General features: G+C 46.3%; 1 protein-coding gene across 2 annotated transcripts in view; it reads right to left on the bottom strand.

Moving 5' to 3' along the window:
- Window positions 1-15729, bottom strand: part of LOC136941582 (A disintegrin and metalloproteinase with thrombospondin motifs 20) — a 75236-nt gene that overhangs the window by 19545 nt on the left and 39962 nt on the right. For both annotated transcript variants that reach the window (XM_067234120.1, XM_067234121.1), the window contains exons 16-28: window positions 14770-14865; window positions 11786-11952; window positions 11355-11484; window positions 10247-10373; window positions 9664-9874; window positions 9392-9556; window positions 8929-9099; window positions 7557-7676; window positions 7333-7437; window positions 6101-6265; window positions 5437-5703; window positions 4158-4319; window positions 3748-3924 (exon numbers count right to left, since the gene is read on the bottom strand). In XM_067234120.1, coding sequence (XP_067090221.1) covers window positions 3748-3924; window positions 4158-4319; window positions 5437-5703; window positions 6101-6265; window positions 7333-7437; window positions 7557-7676; window positions 8929-9099; window positions 9392-9556; window positions 9664-9874; window positions 10247-10373; window positions 11355-11484; window positions 11786-11952; window positions 14770-14865 — 2063 coding nt within the window. The remainder of the gene's footprint in view (window positions 1-3747; window positions 3925-4157; window positions 4320-5436; window positions 5704-6100; window positions 6266-7332; window positions 7438-7556; window positions 7677-8928; window positions 9100-9391; window positions 9557-9663; window positions 9875-10246; window positions 10374-11354; window positions 11485-11785; window positions 11953-14769; window positions 14866-15729) is intronic.

Genomic DNA, 15729 nt, shown 5'->3' with positions numbered 1-15729 from the left:
GATGTCATACAATAACAAAGGTAAAGATCAAATTGTGCCACCATTGATTAACCCCAATAACTGCTGTAGTCTAAGTGATGCTTTGTCGGTTTCTAGCCAAAGGCATTGTAGGCATTACATACAGCCTGTATTACCACAATTGTACACAGATGTGCCAGTTTGTGGCAAAGTTTGATTTGGATAAAGTATGTTTTCTCTATGGTTTGCAAAATAAAACTATAAAAACCATAATAAAAACTAAATGGGGCCTGCTGTCTGATAAACACTATAGGCTACATTATGAAAGAGGAGAAGCACCATACATTTCAAGGTCGCCTCAAAGGATCTCATATGATAAGATCCCATATGATGAAAAAAATACCTAAAGGTCACTAGGTCCATCTCAGGTCAAATACCAAATGCCACAAACTGGACCAATTTAAAACAAGCCTTTTCAATACAGTTATGTGACCTCAAGGAGGCATACAATCTATGTCAACATGTACTAGAATGTATTATATAGAGAGTACACTTGATCATCAGGTACCAATGCATTGTAATGTAGGCATCTATGACAGTTGTTACTTTAATAATAACATAATACATAAACCATGTTAGTTTGAGAAGCTCAAGGACTCATATGAACAATTCATCCACATAGGAAGGGATGGAAATAAGCGTTTATCATATTGAGGATGGAAATGCTTGACATTCCAATATGGTAGTTCATAAATGTGTTGTGGTTATGTTAGTTACTTAAGTTATTGATGTTTTTCTTTTTTTTTTACCAAGACCAGACATTATTAAAATGTGATGATAAACACATGAACAATTAGATTCTCTAATGATATGGCTCCCTGATTTTAATTCCCTGATAGCTTTAATAATTTGGCATCCTCTAATGATGTGTTTTAAGTTTAGAAAAATAATACTCAAACAAGTTATTTTGCCAATCAATCCTTGCCATGTACCGCAGCCTGAAACATTGAAAAACAACACAAATGTCACAACCGTTACGTTTCTTTAATATTCTTTACAGAGAGCAAAGCTAAATCAACATGTTTATGTATTTTTGCATGTGGATGAAATAAATAAAAAATAGAGGAACAACATATGAACAACAACAAGTATAAAATCGTGTCACCCTGTGGCGTGGCAACATCACTGAGCACCTTAGAGTTAAAGGAGGGAGGCACAAGGATACCTGGCGAGGATGGAGAGTCTTGGATGGAGTGAATGTCTCCGGACAAACAGAGACACAGTGAGAGGAATGAAAAAGATCCCAGAGAGACCTCGGAGGATGAGAGGCGACGGTCAATACATACAGAACCTTTCGATATTGTGACGCTTTGTTTGCTTGGATCATGAGTCAGAAAGCCTTCATGGCACTGTGGCAAGTTAGACATGACTTCCCGTAGAACCTACTTGTGAAACATCAAGTGACGGGAGATTACATTAAAATGTGATGTTGTACTGTGTGGTTGGTTAGCCGTAAAGCAAAGTGTGCAAATTGCTGTGAAGTAATCGTTGGATAAAATGTCCTCTTTGAGACTGCTGTTGTGTAGGTACTGACTAATAATTCAAGCAAAGTGTTACATGATCTGAATGGGAAAAGAAAACATTAAAGCTGCAACAATGAATTAACTACTGTAAACAAATAAATAAATTCAAAACAAAAAATAGAAAAAAAAAATGAATCCTTCAGAAAATATAAAAACTGGCCCAGGAGAATAGTGAAACAGCAACAAATGACTACAATATTATAAGAAAGAGGTATTTAAGTGTGTCAGTTGGTAAGTGATTTTTTACCAACTCATTTAGAAGCTGCAGACGTGAAAACTGCATTGCTATTGTGGTGCATTATGATCAACTTTACTCACTTTGACACAAGTTCTAACATAGCGTTACAGTATTTGACCTGGAAATGTGTCAACTAATGTAACTACTGCATGTGCAGCAGTGTCTCTTATTCACTTCATAAATATGGACAGATTGATGTTGGTAATGAAGTCCTTCTGAAAACAGCATTTGGCAACAATTTATATTAAGGTTATGTTAACTAACATGTAACTACATAGCAATACCTATAGGAATAACATTGTAGTAACATAAGAACTGCTATGCAATTTGTAAAGTGTAGCACTAAGTGTTATCAGTATAGGTTATTACAAAAGTGTAAGATGGGCCAGTTTAGGGCCGGTGTGTAAATGCTAAGTCGATGTTTTAAAGGGACAGGTTGTGTCACCAAAACGAGCTAAATATAAATATTCACTTAGCCCCGATTATCCCAATCTTCCCATACCAAGTTTCACTTCTATAATAACAATATCATTTTAATAATAATAAAATGATCAAGTGTACCTTTACCAATTCCTATTATAACAACATGGTTACTACTAGGATTATATTATGTAGTTACATGATAGTTAAAGTAACTTTAATGTGAAGTGTTGCCCAGCATTTTGATGTAAACTTCAATAAGTGTAGTTCAACAAAAGGCAGATTCCTATTGATTGGCCTACAGTCCATAACTTGGTCAACTTACTGTAACTTACTGTCAGCCCTAAGAGCCAACCGAAAGGGCACAGTCACTTGTGCCACTATGATCATCTAAGAAATTAGCTGTGAAATGCAACACAGACTGGTGAGAGTGAGAGGAGAGTACCCTAAAAGTTATAATTGTGAGGTTGAATATTTTCCAAAACTCAAAACCCCTGTATTTTAAATGTGTATGTCATCTGTGTGAAACTGTAACTGGAAAAGCTCAAGTATGGTCTTGTATAGACCTAACCTGTTTCTACACCTGATACTCCAGCATTATCATTCAAAGGCATTGTAGCTTGTTTTCCTATATGATTTACAGTATGTAAAGCTATGTATTTTCCCAATTTATTTTAACTATCTCTGACATGGGCATTAGTATGTCCTAAATCCTAGTGATTGTAGCTTTCATTGGCATTGCTATTGACTTAACATTGATATTACATGGGAAGTATGGGGCAGGGAGCATCTCAATTATTATGTTCTAATAGAGATTACACAATATTAAGAACTCCATTTACTTTTAAGCTACCATTTAAAAACAATTTCATAATATCAAAGACTAAAAGTTTTGAAAATACTTTCCTCTTTACAAAGTATTATTATTCAGTATGAGAAGCGAGAGGTCTAACCAAAGCACCAGTAAAATATTAAATATATTTAGTTATAAAACCTATCCACTAAAATGTAATCAAACTGTACAAAGATACATATACAGAATACATTAACAGTCATTTGTTGCTGTTTTATAGAGGCAATAATATTAGAACTCTTATACACAAATATACACTTGTGTACTTCGGATACAGGCTGAAGACAGCAATCACAAAAAACATTTACTTCATGCTTCACATTCGAAATAAATATATTTTGTGTTATTCATTTGCGTCTACGAATACATGGCGATGTTGGACAACATCGTCCGTCTAAATTATAGATTTAATTTTGGAGCCAAAACTCAAAATGGAATCCATGTGTTTCTAATGATTCCCAAAAGTGGAGCAGCATAACTAGCACCATGCCCCTGCAGGGCCCTCATGGGTGGGCCGGAGCTAGCATAAATGCTAATGCTCTATTGACTTTCTTACAGATAGGCTAAAACATAGTTAGCGAACGCGGGGGACCAGAAGTACACTCCCTGTATATAAGCACACTCCATGTCTACTCACAGTGACGGGCCCCAGTGAGACAGGAAGTAAAGGAGGGAATGAGGAACTACTATCGTACCGGCTTCCATGGGCGGCGTTGCCAGGAGACGCTGCCAGGGCAGGGTTGCTGGTTGCACTGCGCCATGTCTGGGGGCTTGTCCAGGACGTCACAGCTGTGGTCGATGAGTCTCTGGCCATTTGGTCGCTGGCACAGGACCAGCCGAGTCCGCCGCCCTCCCCCACATGTCTGGGTGCACTGTACAGAGGAAGGAATGGTTTTTAAAAAGAAAAAGGCTTTGGAGGAATTAACTTACTCCACACAGGGTCTCTACAGTACACTTGATATATCTTCTTCTGTCACTACACATGAAGATGAATGATCTTTCACCTATCATTGTCTTTCAAATCAGGTCAGGTAAAGTCAGGTAAACAAGCAGCACGCTGACTACAAACTCAGGGAGTTCAAGTCGCGGCCGGAGTCCTCCTCACCTCTCCCCAGATGCCATAGTTCCACAGAGGGCAGGGTCCTGAGTCACAGCTCTTGGACTCAGGCGGTTTGACCCTCTCGTCACAGTAACTGTTGCTGCGTCCCTCCGCGTCCTGACACACAACCACCCGCCTCTGGAAGCCTCCAGCACAGGTACTGGAGCACTGCAGGGCCACAGAGGGGGAGATGTTAGTGTTGCACTGTGGCTGTGATATTTACATTTCTTAGCATTTCCATTTTAGTTGACACTGTTATTTAGCTTTGTTCCATTAGCATGTCAGACTTATTACATTAGCATTTTAGCAGACGCTTTTATCCAAAGCAATGTACAAATAGTGCATATAAGGTATAGCAGAAGATATTAGATATTTAAGAATGTTATTATTGTTGCACTGAAACGATTAGCATGAGCTTATCAGTGGCGTTAGTGTGAGTATGAGACCCTGTCTGGCACCCATGAAATTATTTGATGTTGCACTCAATAATTTTGTACTGTTCACTATAGTAATTTAGATGCTATTGTTGCACTGTGGTTAATATATTATTATTATTATTATTGTTTTCCATGCCTGGTAGCTGAAATGTGGTTACCTTGTATTGTGGCTAGACCGTTCCTTGACTGACCACCAAAATATTGTTATAACTATGCACTTCTGCTCATTGATCATGTTCTGGACTTTCTATATGCACTATACATATGTCACTTTCGATAAAAGCATCTGTTACATGAATATAATGTAAATAAAATGTAGTGGGTGTCTGTCAAGGAGGAAACACACAGGTACAAACAGGAAACACACACACACAGACACACCTCATTCCTGTCAAGCTCACAATCAGACTAAAACCAGCTGTACTGTGTAAATGATTCCCCCAGAAATGGAAAACATGGATCATTGAAGGAGAACCGACAGAAAGAAACCTTGAACTTGAGCAGGTATGTCTCTGCATCCAATTAAACAGTATCCCTCTATGTGATTGAACACAGTCAGAGGCAGATGTCTAATGTGAGACTCAGCAGCTACTGACCACAGCCAGCCACAGTATATGTACTATAGTATACCACTGTGGAAGGTTTACAGTATGTTGTATAAATGTAGTATGTGGTATAAAACTGCAATGTGGTGGTGCTCTCTCCCCAAAAAAGTACCAAGATCCAAATGTTATAAGGCTGCCAAAGGAAAGCTCTTTGAAAGAAGGGCTTTCCTTTGGTTATTTTCTCAAATAACCTTTCCAATGCATTTTTTGTTTGTTTTGTTTAATAGTGTACGGAGGACATACTGCTCCCCAGGGTCCCGTCCTCCACTGGTTGTCTGCGGACGGGACGTTCCAGCTGCTGTGGCCAGGGTGGTGTCCAGGGTCGTGGGGGTAGCCATAGGGCTGGTCGTTGGGTCTCTGGTGGTAGATGGAGGGGCAGGGGGCGGCGGTACACTCCTGCTCCGTGGCGGGCTTGTCGTCCTGGTCACAGAACATCTCCTCCACCTGGCGGTGGTAGTTACTGCACATCACCTGTCTGGTGGCGCTCCCAACGCCGCAGGACACCGAACACTGGAAACAGAGCAGTTACTCACACTGTATTCTAATAAGAACACTGTTTTTATTTCGCTGTTTTTATTTTCGATCTTCAGACCCGCCGCCTCTTCATCTGCCGTCAAATCCTCTACCCTTAAGCTATACCCACTCCTCTGTAGGGGGGTCCACACACACACGGAGTCAGGTGGCTGAGCGGTTAGGGAAGTGGGCTAGTAATCTGAAGGTTGCTAGTTCGATTCCCGGCCGTGCCAAATTACATTGTGTCCTTGGGCAAGGCACTTCACCCTACTTGCCTCGGGGGGAATGTCCCTGTACTTACTGTAAGTCGCTCTGGATAAGAGCATCTGCTAAATGACTAAATGTAAATGCACAGAGATGAGCAATGTAAATGAGCCAGATGAAGGGGACGTACTGTAGACCACTCTGAGGAGCGCCACTGGCCACAGGGACTGAAGCACGCTGAGGATTCTGGGGGCCGGGGAAGATGGTCACAGGAAGACTTGTCGGCCACGACTCCCTGAGCGTCTCTGCAGCTGACGTAGCGATCTCGCTTCCCCTTCCCACAGCTCACCGAGCACTGAGCACACATCCACACACACACATACATAGATACACACACACACACACACATACATAGATACACACACACACACACACATACATGCAGGAACACACAGGCATGCATAAAAACACTCATGCATGCAGAAACACACACTCCCACACATACACACACACACCCACACCCAAACACAGAAAAAAAGAATAGCATAGTACATCAGTTTTCCCATAATCATCCTTACAGTACAGTGGTTGTTTGGACGCATTGTTCAAAGGACTCTAGTCCAAACACATTGCACAGCTTCCAGAGAATAGGACAGGAAGACTCCATGTTGAGGCCTCCCCAGATGGTGACACTGTGACTAATCACAAGGAAGAGTAAACAGCCCTGGAGGTATGAATATCTAATGTAATCACTAGGCTCCAGCTCATGCACACACAACTATCCCAGTCATATCCATGACACTCAACATTCCGCAACTTCACACAAATATAAAGCAGAATTGCTCCTGAGGGGAATGTATGAGTGGGTGTGTATATGGGAGTGTGCGTGTGTCTGTGTGTGTTTATTAAGTGTGTGTGTGTGTGTGTGTGTGTGGGGGGGGGGGGCATTGAGAGAGGGATCTTTATTCTTCAGGACCACACTGCCTGGCAATGGCCTCCTTTTTGACATGCGAGCTCACAGCCTCTCAGATTGACAGACAAGTCTCGATCTGGAAATCCAAGCCTGGTGTTTAGAGTAAATCTGTTCTCCATTTGCACGGGAAAACAATACAAAGCAGAGAGACATATTTCCCAACCCAGACACCAAGTCTTTGCAGTGTGTGTGTGTATGAGGGAGTGTGTATCTGTGTTTGTGTGTTTGCTGGACAAAGCAAAGTACAGTATAAAAGAGAGAAAGAGCCAAGAATGTGATCGTTTAGTTTGTCTCCTGTATTATGTGTGTGTGATATACTAGACAGTGTCTGTGATGTACTGTAGTGTGTGTGTGTGTGTGATGTACTGTGTGTATGCGGGATGCCATGTGACTGTGGTGCGAGTGTACAAAGCGCGAGGCTGAGCAGAACGGGAGGGGGCGCTACTCACCGTGGTCCACGAGCCGTACCTCCACTGGGTGAGGCGTCCCGAGGCGTCGGGGCGCACGGTGCTGTGAGGACGGGAGGCCCAGGGGCACGCAGGCGTCTCACAGTCCTGGACACGTCAACACACACACAGAATACACCCTAGATCTGGGCCGGCACCTTCCAGTGTGTCCGTACAAACGTGTGTGTGTACATGTGTCTGTGTGTGCTCGTGTTTGCTCCCTCTACCTGGCTGTCCCTGGGTCTGGCCGCTGCGTTGCACTCCCGGTCGTCCACGGTGACGCCGTACGCTCCGGACACACACCTCACTGCCCGCATCTGGTAGCCATGGCCACAGGTCACTGCACACTGCAACAGCACAGGATACAGAGACAGAGTCAGTGGAAGCTCTTAGACTAGAATAGACAAGTCTAGACTAGGCCACAGAAGTCGAGAATAGACCAGAAAAGTCTAGACCACACCAGACCAGACTTGACCAGTCAAGTGTAGACCACATAAGTATAGAATAAACCAGACCAGGTCACACTAGACCTGTACAGGCCACACCAGATCAGACCAGACCAGTACCGACCAGACCAGTCGAGTAGAGACCAGACCAGTAGAGACCAGACCAGACTTTTTACCTCCTCGTCTCGACCCCTCCACAGCTCCCTGTTAGCATTTGAGTCAAGTCAGGGCCATCCAGGACTAAGAGCACAGAGGAAGTGCCAGGGGATACGTTTATTTGAGCAGCAAATTATGATTACACAGGTATTAACAAGCCAATATATTCCAGCTCTGTAAATACAACTATCTGATTTTCCCACCCGCGAACACGTCTGGCTGCCTATTAGAAGTATAAACTCCTTCATGAACGGCCAAAGACATTCATTCTTCCACTCATTTCCTTTCAACTTGTGCTTTATCTTAACCCCAGGTATGTCTATTGAGCCAGACTGAGAGGGAGTATCAGTCGAACAAGGCTTTTATGAAGTGACGAAGATGTATGGGACATTGGGACATATGGGATGGTGTGTGTGTGTGTTTGTGAATGAGTGTGTGCGGGTGGGTGGGTGAGTGAGCGTGTGTTCTGTTGCCTGTCACAGTCGTTTGTACGTCCTCATCCAAATGTGTACGTGTGTGTCAGAGAGTGTGTGTGTGTGTGTGTAAGTGTGTGTGCGGCTCTTTGAAAAGCAGCAGGGGAACCTGATAGCCTGGTGAGTTATGGGGCGGTGTGCTCCATCCTGAGCTTCCATTTCCTCCCTCACACTCTCACTCTGCCCTCATATCCTGTCAGAGTAAATCTGACCCCACACACACACACACACACACACACATACACTGCACACACACAAACGAGCATGAGGCATGGGACACATACAGGTAAACACACTTCATCATTCACTCCTACAAGTATGTCACTGATCTCATTCTCTCTCTCTCTCTTTCTCTTACACACACGCTCTCAGTCTCTGTCTCACTCCCTCACACACACACACACACGTCTCTTTTTCCCTTACACATCCATACAATCGAAAACACACAGTTGAAACCTATTGCCTGACTTAAACACACACACACAGCCATCCAGACATTTCCTGCAGAGCCGTGCTGTACTCACCGCTCCCCACACGCCGACCTGCCATGAGGCGCACTCTGGCAGCTGGCAGCCCCCCACGGTTGGGGGCTTGGTGGAGGGGTCGCAGAAGTGCTCACCGAGCTTCTCCTCGCCTACCGCGAGGCTACACGCCACCTGCCTGTGTCTCGTGCCCTTCCCACACGTCACCATGCACTGGGACACGGACAAGCAGGGAGATGGAGAGAGATGGACAAAATGAAAAGGAGGAAAAACAGAGAGAGTGAGAGAGGGATGGATGGAAAGAGAGAGAGAGAAATAAAGGGCAACAGAGAGAGAGTGAAAGAGAGAAAGGAGTGTGTCATTTTTGTCTATATATATATATATATATTTTTTTTTTACGTATGTGTATTATTGGGAGTGTTTAGATTCAGGTATGGGGTCATGTTTGTGCGTGTTCATATGTGTGTGTGTGTGTGTGTGTGTGTGTGTGCGTGTAGACCCCTACCTCACTCCACTCGCTGGCGGACCACTCGGGACAAGCCTGGCCATTGCAGCTCTCAGTGACGACCCTCTGGTGCTCGCTACAGTCCCTGTCCACCAGACGCCTGCCCAGGTTGTTCATGCAGTAGGAGTCCCTGCTCCGAGTCCCCCGGCCACACGTCTTAGAGCACTACACAAGCAGCCGGATTGGGTAGAGATCAGAGGCGGCACACGGGGTTGGGTATAGCGACATAACATACTTTGTGCACTGACTACATGTTTAGTAGTGCTTCCTACCTGGGACCATGCACTGTACTGCCAGCTCTTGAGCAGACAGTCCCCATGGCATGCCTCCCTTGTCTGGGGTTTGGCAAGGTCCCCACAGGCCCTGGCTTCCATTCTCTCACTCTGCCTCTTGGACAGGCTGTACTGCATGCACTGCACGTCCATGGTCCGGTAGCCAGGACCACACTTAGCCGAACACTCACTCTTCCCTGCTACGTGCCACCTGGAAACACACAGACGGTAATGAAACACAGAGTGTATGTATGTTGCACTCGCTGTGAATTCTATTATTGTTGCTTGCTTTTTCGACAGGTACACTCTTCCACTTTTTGAGGTTCATGTTGTTTAATTGTGACTTGTTTAACGACATGCTGTTATGGTTCTTCCCATTGGCACTTATTTGCTTTTCACAATGTATGCTTCTTGTTTTGGCTAACCGCAATGTTTTGGGGCTATCTCGTTGTTATGATCAGTGACCTATGCACTTTTTGAAAAGCTCTCTCTTGGAAGTCGCTTTGGATAAAAGGCGAAATGAATACATGTAAATGTATGTACTGTGCGTGTACTGTATTCAAGCGTGTCGTGACTCCAGTACCTGAGTTCGCAGTCCGTGTTACATGGCTCAGGCGCAGCACTAGGACGGGGTAGATGTTCACAGCGCTGGTCCGACACCTCCAGGTGGTCGCTCTTACGCACACACATTGCCTTGCGCCTCCGCTCACCTGCACACGCACACACGGTTTGAATTAGACCCCACCTGCCCCAGCAAGTCGTTCCCAGTCCTGAACACACCAGAACACACACACACACGCACCCCCAGTTAGGCTCAAATGATGAAATTCATTCTTTAAACGATTTCCCCCCCTGATACTGTACACTGCTCTCCCCTGAAACCATGGAGACTGGCCTGAGATTACACTCTTCATCAGGAGCTTGCTAGTGATGCTGAGAGTGTGTGTGTGTGTGTGTGTGTTTGTGAGTGTGTGTGCGTGTTCCCGCGTGTTTGAGCGCTGGGGGCAAAGCAAGCCCCAGGAAGTCTAAGGACCTGTGTCCAGGAGAGCAGCCGAGGGGGAAGTTGTGTGTGTGTGTGTGTGTGTGAAAGGAGAGAGAGGTCCAGAGGCAGTTGCAGCGGTTGGGCCCTTGCAGCCTGCCAGTGGAGGCTTACATTTACATTTTACATTTAGTCATTTAGCAGACGCTCTTAGCCAGAGCGACTTACAAGTACATTCTCCCCGAGGCAAGTAGGGTGAAGTGCCTTGCCCAAGGACACAACGTCATTTGGCACTGCCGGAAATCGAACCAACAACCTTCTGATTAATAGCCCGACTCCCTAACCGCTCAGCCATCTGACTCCCCCCAGGCTTAGCATGGCCTCTCCATTACAGACTAAGGTAATGGTGCTGTAGCTGATAGAGCAGATGAGGTGTAGACAACCATTTTGCTTACTTCATGCTGTACTGCATACACATTCTTAGTTGACCCTTTGAGGGAAGTTTAGGTTTGGCAAGTACTATAGGGTCCCAAAGGATCTCCAAATCTGCCTTACATGCAAGATCGTATGTCTCGATCTTATACACATTGACAGCACACCAATTATCATTAACAAACAGCAATCATGGGGAAGGATTGTGTAGCATAATATTATGGTCTTGGGAAGTGTTGAAGGAAATGGGCTGTGTTGTGGTGGACGACCATAACCTCACCCTGACAGGTGCGGCTGCAATCCAGCCAGGCACCTGAAGGCTCCCACACAAACTGCTCATGGTGCTCCAAGATGGGGATGTTGAAGGAGTAGCGTACGTCAGGGTTGTAGAGGTTCCCCACACACAGAACCTGCGCCAAGGAGGTGAGGATTAGCTTCAGGGTTAGCTGTTAGTAGAGACAGATAGAGAGAAAGAGAGATAGATGGAAAGAAAAGAGAAAAGGAGAGGAAAGAGAGACAGAGATACAAGGCCAAGAGAGATATAAAGAGAGAGAGAGAGAGAGAGAGAGAGAGAGAGAGAGAGAGAGAGAGAGAGAGAGAGAGAGAGAGAGAGAGAGAGAGAGAGAGAGAGAGAGAGAGAGAGAGAGAGAGAAAGAGAGATATAAAGAGAGAGGGAGATAGGGAAATGGAGAAGTGAGAAAGCAGCCTTGCCTGTAGAATGAGCTCCTCCTCAATGCGTTCAGTACAGTTGATACGCTCCTCTGTGGTGTCTGAGCCGCTGTACTCAATCACGGTTCCCTTGAAGGTGATTTCCCTTTTGAACATGGCCACCACAAAGTTCCCATTCAGCAGGAAGTTGGACTGGCTGTCAGATAGAGCTTAAAGGATGGAGGAAGTTAAAAAGTTAAAAATAAATCTGTCAAAGGACTTTGGAGCATGTTTCCCCACATAAATATGCAGCAGATTGTATAGAATGTAAACATTCATTTAGTGTGGCCCACATGGTTCTATGAAACTATTGTTGCATGTGGGACTGTTGAAATGGTGATGGCTCCAGACTCCAGTCATTTAGGAATGGACCCTGTGATTGTTCTTACTGACTATGACTGATTTACAATGCTAACACTGTGACACCGCAGTCTCCACATTCAAGCATGTTCATAAACACACAACAGCAAATGTACATTCTGAGGTCCAGTACAGATTTAAACACCAACAACCTCTTTCGACATGCTTAAATGGCGTAGTCCCTCAAAATATGCAATAATTACATGTTGAAACAATGTGTGTAATTAAGTTTCTATACAACTTTGTTTACGTTCATGTCTTTACATGACCAGACTAGGGACCCTATTTAAACTATCTGAAACGCAAGTATTAAACCCAAGTAACTTTGTGGGCGGAACTCGGGTGTTGTTGCTGTTATACCAGCTGGATAAATGACTCTTGCGCCCGACGCAAATCTAAAGTGGGTTGGTCTGAAGGAGCTACATTACTTATAGGTGTGGTTTGGGCATAACGTGCAATAAACCAATCAGAGCGCTTGTTCCATGGCAGATTGCTATTATAATAGCAGATTTGCCAGGCGCACGCCAGGAGCGGTTCACAGCCGAGAGACCGACGTTCTCGTCAGGGCCGTAAAAGACCGAGAAGTGACATTGTATTGGGATGGGAGAAACCCACCCAAATTAGCTTTGTCCTTATATACCTGTGTCTTGCCACTATTGGTCAAACAGGTTTGAAATCCGTCATTACTGCAATTAGCCTGAATAATTTGGGTAAATGTGTACACCATGGTTTCCCTCGTGTGGTAATATTTTGCCTTGTAATTATGTATGGTTTGCAAAAATGGGAACTGCTGCGTGTGTGTAGATGAGAGAAGCAAAGTGTATGCTCGTTGAGCACACGCTACATTTTCGCCTAACATGCGCCTTTAAAATAGCATCTGAATAATGCGCCATTGACTTTAGACTACGTTTTTCCTGGTCTGTGGCGGAATTGTTTTTCGGAAACTGCAAAATAGCACCAGGGAACGTTTGCGCCGGAACACGCCTGCTTTTTTCGCTGAACCGCCCCCGGGAGCGCAAGTTAATTCCCTAATTTACCGACGTGCGTCTGCGGAGGGAAAAGTCCACTGTGCGTCGGGTGCAAAATAGAAACAATACATGCGTCGGTGTACAGTCAATTGCGCTGGGTGCAAGATAGGGCCCTAGGACGCTTGTCATATTTAACCCTCTGGCTGCCAGTTGAGCTTTCCAATGACAGGTAGGTAGCTCTGACGGTTTTCCCTCACATTTGCCCATACTGCAGAAAATGGCTAGAGACACACTTGCACACACACACACACACACACACACTACACACACAGAAACACACACACACACACACGAAAGCACACAAACTCAAATACATACACTCAACACACACACACACAGAACCCCACACATCCACCAGTAGTGGAGAGTTGGCCTCAACCGGGTTCTATCCACTTCCATGTGGTATTGGCTACACATGCCTCTAATTAGCCTCATTCATCTTCCTCTGCCTCTGACACCTAGTTTGCTTTCTCAGCCAGCCCCACTCTCCTCTACCCAGCCAGCCCCACTCTCCTCTACCCAGCCAGCCCCACTCTCCTCTACCCAGCCAGCCCCACTCTCCTCTACCCAGCCAGCCCCACTCTCCTCTACCCAGCCAGCCCCACTCTCCTCTACCCAGCCAGCCCCACTCTCCTCTACCCAGCCAGCCCCACTCTCCTCTACCCAGCCAGCCCCACTCTCCTCTACCCAGCCAGCCCCACTCTCCTCTACCCAGCCAGCCCCACTCTCCTCTACCCAGCCAGCCCCACTATCCTCTACCCAGCCAGCCCCACTCTCCTCTACCCAGCCAGCCCCACTCTCCTCTACCCAGCCAGCCCCACTCTCCTCTACCCAGCCAGCCCCACTCTCCTCTACCCAGCCAGCCCCACTCTCCTCTACCCAGCCAGCCCCACTCTCCTCTACCCAGCCAGCCCCACTCTCCTCTACCCAGCCAGCCCCACTCTCCTCTACCCAGCCAGCCCCACTCTCCTCTACCCAGCCAGCCCCACTCTCCTCTACCCAGCCAGCCCCACTCTCCTCTACCCAGCCAGCCCCACTCTCCTCTACCCAGCCAGCCCCACTATCCTCTACCCAGCCAGCCCCACTCTCCTCTACCCAGCCAGCCCCACTCTCCTCTACCCAGCCAGCCCCACTCTCCTCTACCCAGCCAGCCCCACTCTCTTCTACCCAGCCAGCCCCACTCTCCTCTACCCAGCCAGCCCCACTCTCCTCTACCCAGCCAGCCCCACTCTCCTCTACCCAGCCAGCCCCACTATCCTCTACCCAGCCAGCCCCTCTCTCCTCTACCCCGGCAGACTATCTCTCCTCTACCCAGATGCTTCTACACCCTGCCACACGTCCCTCTCACACACTCTGACAGGGAGGAATGACCGGTGGTCTATTACACGCCCTCACTTCCTCTGCCCCGTCATTAGCAGGGTCACTTCACACCTAGGGTCACTGGAAAGGCCTGACCTCTGTAAGACCCTGAGAATAATCAAAGTGACCTAGGCTGCCCAGAGCCCACAACTTAAGGGTTCTCTCCCAGCTAATATGGTACATTCACAGAGTGGTTTTCATGGTTTGTCAGAGTGCCTGTGCGCTGGCATGCTAACTTACCGAGGTAGTTGTCATCCTCTGGCTTCCCAGAGTAGCTGACCTGTTTGATATCAATGTTGGTGGCTCCCGCTGGGATCCGAACCACAGTGTTGTAACCTGAGAGAGAGGAAGTGAGAGGGAGAGAGAGGGAGGGAGAGGGAGGGAGGGAGAGGGGGGGGATAGCACACTAGTGGGTGAGAACGTTTTGACGTGCTAGGCACCGAGGTAAGGCTAGCCAGCTGTGGTACTGAGCAGTCACTCACACCTTGAGTTAATGACTTCCCTATGTCACGGGAAACTGGTCAGGCCAGGCTAGCTACAGACTAGTGCTGCTAACCTTCAGGATTCAAATGTCATCCCTGGAAAAATAGAAAGGGGTCATTTCACTCTCAGAGGCCCTTCCTCGAAATCCTACATAATTACACCGTGGCCAAACGCTTGCCCTGTAATTTACCTGCATCTGTGTTCTGTGACAGCAAGGAGTGAGGGATGAGGGGAGAGGAACGGAGAGACGCAACAGGCCGTAGAGGTGGGAGGAGGGCAACGAAGAGCGAATGAGATGGAGGAGAGGGGAGGACGAGACGAGGGAGAAGGGAAGAAGGATGAGGAAAGGATCATGGGAGGATAGGAAAGGAGGATGGGGAAAGCAGAAGGGATGAAGCTGGGAGCTGCCCACATTGGAAAAAGAAAGGTGATTAAAATAGAAGGAAAAGTAGGAATACAAGATGAAAAGAGGGAAAATACTGTCTGTTGAAAAGGGTATCGAGTTGATCTGACGGACCACTCGGGGGCAGCACTAGTAAGGCAATGTCTTTTCACATCGGCCTATTAGCAGCTTAATACACGCGCTATCAAGGACCATTCTGTGCGAAAAGTTACGATAGTGTACTACAATACCCATAAACAAGATGATGAGGTCAGTCAATAGTGAATATGAGGAGGCTGTTGTTAACAACGAGAATGTATCACTATAATCACTAT

Source organism: Osmerus mordax, chromosome 4 (genome assembly GCF_038355195.1).
Source record: "Osmerus mordax isolate fOsmMor3 chromosome 4, fOsmMor3.pri, whole genome shotgun sequence".
In the NCBI taxonomy this organism is placed as follows: Eukaryota; Metazoa; Chordata; class Actinopteri; order Osmeriformes; family Osmeridae; genus Osmerus; species Osmerus mordax.
This window is presented reverse-complemented; position numbering and strand designations above follow the sequence as displayed.